The sequence below is a fragment of the Juglans microcarpa x Juglans regia genome, chromosome 6S (genome assembly GCF_004785595.1).
Source record: "Juglans microcarpa x Juglans regia isolate MS1-56 chromosome 6S, Jm3101_v1.0, whole genome shotgun sequence".
Taxonomy (NCBI): domain Eukaryota; kingdom Viridiplantae; phylum Streptophyta; class Magnoliopsida; order Fagales; family Juglandaceae; genus Juglans; species Juglans microcarpa x Juglans regia.
Genome location: NC_054605.1, coordinates 4957053 through 4963063, shown reverse-complemented (window position 1 = coordinate 4963063; position 6011 = coordinate 4957053). Strand labels below are relative to the sequence as shown.

Genomic DNA, 6011 nt, shown 5'->3' with positions numbered 1-6011 from the left:
CAACCTCCGAATAAAGTAATTTCAGTGAAAGCATCAATATTCTAGTCATTCAATAATTCAAAACTTGCATAAGAATTCAAAACAACTAGCTCAAAACACCCATCCTTTTACACTAAATAGTCTCAAATGAAATCCAAAACAGTTTCACAATTCATCCAAATTATACTCCTCACACTCAGAATTCCAACACACTCTACCGCAGTCCAACACATAAAACATCAACTCAAAAATAAATGTCAAATATTCCTTTACTGAAAATGCCAAAGGTCTGCGCAGAGTGAAATCTATGACTAAGTGTGATGCACGGCCAAACCAAGCAGCGTGTGTGTGTGCGATAAACAAACCGAAGGAAGGAAATAAAATGATTATGGAATGTATAACGGCAAGCAAGAATCACGAGAACTAAGGATTTAATGGGTGGCGGAAAAATTACCGAAAACAACTACAAAACAGAGGCAATCCAACGCCCAGACTTGGTGCTCACCGTCTACTGTAAAGTGCCAAAATCCCACGAAGCAAAATCACAACCAGATGGAAAAGCCCGAGAAGAAAGCATAGAATGGAAGAGAAAAAAAAATAATGGCTCACCTTCGAAGAACCAGAAAATTCGAGACCCACGGAGACAGTTATGTCGGCTAAGGATGAAACACCAGTCCACGCAAGAGAGAGTCTGAGTGGTTTGTAAATGTGGTGAGGAAGGCTCTTCATGCGCGGAATCAGCAAGAGAAATCGTGGGGCGTGGGAAGCAGTTGCACGGGAAGGGAGAGAATCACGGAATGGCCTGATCGAAATGTAAATTGCGGAAGAAGAAGAAAAACAGTACACGGCAGAAAGGGAATTAATCCCTCCCCCAAAACGACGCCGTCCGTCCATCACAAGCTGCTCGTGGGCTGGGCTTCATCCTGACTGCAAAGGGGCTGGGCCTAAAGCCCGGTTATCACATTCTCCCCCCTTATAAAAATTCCGTCCCCGGAATTTGTTACAAGCAATTAGGATCATCGTCGAACAACTGTGGGTACTTGACTTGCATATCCTCTTCTAATTCCCAAGAGGCTTCACTGATAGCATGATTATTCCATACCACTTTAACCAATGGAATAGTCCGATTACGTAACACTTGTTCTTTCCTCTCTACAATCCGCACCGGCTCTTCTGTATAAGTCAAATCTTCCTGAAGAAGAAGAGGCTCGCAATCGATAACGTGGGTGGGGTCAGGTACATACTTCCTTAGCATAGATACATGAAATACATTGTGTACGCCTGAGAGTGCGGGTGGTAGTGCAACCCTGTAAGCCACTGGTCCAATCCGATCAAGAATTTCAAATGGTCCGATATACCTAGGGCTCAACTTACCCTTCTTTCCAAACCTCATAACCCCTCTCATGGGTGCAATCCTCAAGAATACCTTGTCCCCAACTTCAAATTCTAATTGGCGACGACGGTTATCTGCATAGCTTTTCTGTCGACTCTGAGCTGCTCTCATTCTAGCTCGAATGGTCTCAATCTTCTCTGTTGTCTTCTGAATGATTTCCGGACCCAAAATTTGTCTTTCCCCCACTTCGTCCCAATATAAAGGGGATCTACACTTCCTACCATAAAGTGCTTCATAAGGTGCCATCTCAATACTAGCCTGGTAACTGTTATTATAAGCAAACTCGACCAAAGGCAAGTGTCGAATCCAAGTCCCCTTAAAATCCAGCATACAAGCTCTCAACATGTCTTCCAAAATTTGAATGGTCCTTTCCGACTGACCATCTGTCTGTGGGTGAAATGCTGTGCTGAAATTTAACTTAGTGCCCATGGCCTCTTGTAAGCTTCGCCAAAATTTTGAAGTGAAACGCGGATCCCTATCTGACACAACGGACACAGGTACCCCATGCAACCTCACTATTTCCTGTATATAAAGCTCGGCTAGTTTCTCCAACTTATAAGAAACTTTGATAGGTACAAAATGAGCTGTCTTCGTCAAACGGTCTATTATCACCCAAATTGCATCTTGTCCGGTCGGTGCCCGTGGAAGGCCTGTAACAAAGTCCATAGAGATATGGTCCCATTTCCATTCTGGAATCTGAAGTGGTTGCAATAACCCTGCTGGTCGTTGGTGTTCTACTTTCACCTGTTGGCATGTTAAGCACTGAGCCACAAATTGAGCAATCTCTCTCTTCATGCCTTCCCACCAAAAAGACTCTTTCAAATCTCGATACATTTTTGTACTACCCGGGTGAACTGTGTAAGGGGATCGGTGCGCTTCTTCAAGGATAAGTCTTTTTATTACAACACTGTCCGGCACACAACATCTGATTCCAAACCTTAACACTCCATCTTCAGAAACATTAAACTCAGGTTTATCCCCTTTTTCTACCTCTTAAAATAATCTCGCCAACTTAGAATCTTCTTTTTGGCCGAGTTTGATTCTGTCTATCAAAGCTGGTTGAACTATTAAACTGGCTATTAATGCTTGTTGATCACCCACAACTACTTCAATAGTGGCTCTTTCCAAGTCCATTAATAAGTGGGGCTGAGTGGTAAGAGTTGCGATTATCGGTCCCACTGGCTTCCTGCTAAGTGCATCAGCTACAACATTAGCTTTGCCTGGGTGGTAGTTAATGTTGCAGTCATAGTCCTTGACTAGTTCGAGCCATCTCCTCTGTCTCATATTCAGTTCTTTCTACGTGAAGAAGTATTTCAAACTCTTGTGATCCGTGTAGATTTCGCACCTTTCACCATATAAATAATGCCTCCAGATTTTAAGTGCAAAGACAACGGCGGCCAACTCCAAATCATGAGTGGGGTAATTTTGTTCATAAGTCTTTAACTGCCGAGAAGCATAAGCTATTACCTTTCCATGCTGCATCAAAACACACCCCAAACCCAAACGGGAAGCGTCACTATAAACTACAAATCCTCCTCTTTCGCTAGGGACTGTTAGAACTGGGGCCGTCACCAATCTCTTCTTCAATTCCTGGAAGCTTTCTTCACATTTTTCAGTCCAAACATACTTGCTGTTCTTCCTAGTAAGGGCGGTAAGGGGAACCGCTATTTTTGAGAAATTGTCTATAAACCGACGGTAATAACCAGCCAAACCCAAGAAACTCCTAACTTCGTGCACATTGGTTGGTTGAGTCCAGTTAACTATTGCTTCAATCTTCCCGGGGTTTACAGAAATGCCATCCCTTGAGACCACATGTCCCAAAAATGCGATAGACTCAAGCCAAAATTCACACTTCTTCAACTTAGCAAATAATTTCTTATCCCTGAGTGTCCCTAGAACATGCCTCAGATGGTCTTCATGTTCGGCTTTGCTCTTGGAGTAGATTAATATATCATCAATAAACACCACTACAAATTTATCCAGAAACTCATGAAATACTCGATTCATCAAGTCCATAAATACTGCTGGGGCGTTGGTTAAACCAAAAGGCATGACTAAAAATTCATAGTGGCCATACCTAGTCCTGAAAGCTGTCTTAGGCACATCCTCCGCCTTGATTTTTAATTGATGATAACCCGATCTGAGATCAATTTTAGAGAACACCTGCGCACCTTGCAACTGATCAAATAAATCATCGATGCGGGGCAACGGATATTTATTCTTTATGGTCACCCGATTCAGTTCCCTGTAGTCTATACACATCCTCATTGTCCCATCCTTCTTCTTCACAAACAAGACTGGAGCTCCCCAAGGTGACACACTAGGTCTAATGAAACCTTTGTCTAACAAGTCTTGCAACTGTTCTCTGAGCTCGGCTAACTCTGATGGCGCCATTCGATAAGGGGCTTTGGAAAGAGGCGCCGTGCCTGAGGCTAATTCAATAGCAAATTCTACCTCCCGTTCAGGCGGTAATCCAGACAAATCTTCAGGAAAAACTTCTGGATATTCCCTCACAATAGGAATCTCTTCTAGATTCAATTCTTCCTTTGGTTCAACCACCACAAAAGCCAAGTACCCCTGACACCCGTCACGTATTAACTTATCAACCTGAAAAGCAGAAATAACTGATGGAGGGATACGCACCTTGGAACCCATAAATCGAAGTTCCTCATCTTCCGGAAACTTGAACACTACTTCTCTTCTAAAACAGTCAATACTAGCATAACTGGAAGCTAACCAATCCATCCCCAAAATCACATCAAACCCAGTTATAGGAAAGATTATCAGGTTAGCTGGCATTTCCTTCCCACTAATAGTTATAGGACACTTGAGTAAAATCTTGTTACAAGTCACTATATCACCAGTTGGGGTAGAGACCCTCAAATTGTAGTCCATCTCATCAGCATCAATGGGGCATAATTTAACATAATCCATTGAAATAAAGGAGTGGGTAGCCCCCGAGTCAAATAAAACAGTAGCCTTATTGAGAAATAAGGGAATAATTCCTGGTTATGTCATCCAACCCATAGAGATAATAAGATAAATAATCCTTAATTCTCAACAAGGAAAAAAAAAAAATTTTTTTAAGAGATGGCTAGAGAATTATACCTGTGATGACATCCTCCTTGTCCTCAGCTTCTCCCGGTGTCAAAGCAAACACCCGAGCAGGTACCGTCCTCCGCTGATTGTTGCCTTGACTATTCGGCCTGAAGTTTTGGGGTGGGTTGGGCCTTCTATTGTTCTCCGCAAGCAATGGACATTCTCTAATGAAATGCCCATCTTTACCGCATTTGAAACATGATCCCACTTCCTTCCTGCACTCCCCACGGTGTATGCGGTTACAGAACTTACAGGGGTTAGGTGTAAGATTTCCCTGCATCTGTCTCTGACTCGAACTGCTCCCCTCATTTTTCTTTTTCCACTACCCTTGATCCGAACTAGGAAACCCTTGCGGAGCCGCTCTCTTCCTCTGTTCTTGCAATTCAGCACCCCTCTTAAGATTCTGTTCAACTAGCGTCGCCTTGTGCACTAATTTTGAAAAATTCTGAATCTGTAAGACCATCACCCGCTCATAGATCCTGTAGTTCAAACCTTCTTCAAACTTCCTAGTCTTTTTCTCCTCATTGGGAATCAAGTATGCAGCAAAACGTGATAATTCTGCAAACCTTGCAGCATACTGGCGCACAGTCATGGTCCCTTGCACCAAATTGGTGAACTCTCGGGCTCTTGCATCCCTATCGGCCTAAGGGAAAAATCGATCGAAGAAACTCTGTTTGAATTGAGCCCAAACAATTACCCCAATCCCCTCAGCTTCCCTGATAACTTTCTCAGAATTCCACCATCTCTTTGCTTCTCCAGATAGTTTGAATGCTGCGAACTTGACTTTTTGCTGATCGGTACAATCCAAAACACCAAATATTTCTTCAATGTCTTGTATCCAATATTCCGCAGCGTTCGCATTACCTCTTCCATCAAAGGTGGGAGGATGTGTTCGATTAAATTGTTCGAACGTGCAACCCCCACCATTGTAGTCTTCATTCAAATCTTCAAGAGTTCGAACTCTACGACGAGCAGCCATCCTGAAAGTCTAAACTCGGTGAAACGTTCTAAAATAAAAGAAAACAAAAATACCAAATAAATAGAAATAAATAAGAGGGTAAATAAAATATGCATATAAACACATATACATATATATATATATCAGATAACTATGCCAATCTGGCATCACTTATTACACACATATATCATTAGAATTCTCAAAGTTCCAAACTCAACTACTAACATCAGCCAAATCTAAACCTCAAATCCCATCAAGAACAGTCTTAATGTCCTTGAAACTCATACTTATACCCCCATGACTATCCTTATAATCCTCCGATTCCTATTTTGAAATTCCCACATCTTATGAACCCACAGATATCTAAACCTCCAAGGTCTACAGTATGCAGAATTCAAACCTGTCTCTGATACCAACTGTAACACCCCGACCCCGAGGGTCCGGAGAGTTAACTCCTAAAACCTGATAATCAGCTCTAACAAGGCTAGAGTACTTCCAAATTCAAGAATATCTCCATTTTTCAAACCTCAAATCGAACGTAAATACTTCAATTAAATAAATCAAATAAACTCATTTGTCCAA

The 6011-nt window shown here is 42.2% G+C and overlaps 1 protein-coding gene across 1 annotated transcript; it reads right to left on the bottom strand.

Annotated features, from left to right (window-relative positions):
- Positions 1 to 4466: 4466 nt before the first annotated feature.
- LOC121236544 lies at positions 4467 to 5450 on the bottom strand. Its single transcript, XM_041132995.1, has 3 exons — positions 5169 to 5450; positions 4798 to 5114; positions 4467 to 4686 (listed from the first exon to the last, which is right to left on the bottom strand). Exons 1-3 carry the CDS (start codon positions 5448 to 5450, stop codon positions 4467 to 4469), a joined length of 819 nt encoding a protein of 272 aa, XP_040988929.1.
- Between the last annotated feature and the right edge of the window lie 561 nt (positions 5451 to 6011).

Bases quoted from the DNA above. Each gene is read 5' to 3' on its own strand.
- LOC121236544 (XM_041132995.1), bottom strand. From the start codon at position 5,450: ATGGCTGCTCGTCGTAGAGTTCGAACTCTTGAAGATTTGAATGAAGAC. The intron at 5,115-5,168 runs GTAATTGTTTGG...TTTTTCCCTTAG, and splicing joins GGGAAGCTGAGGGGATTGGG to GCCGATAGGGATGCAAGAGC. The intron at 4,687-4,797 runs GTAGTGGAAAAA...TGGGGAGTGCAG, and splicing joins TTTCCTAGTTCGGATCAAGG to GAAGGAAGTGGGATCATGTT.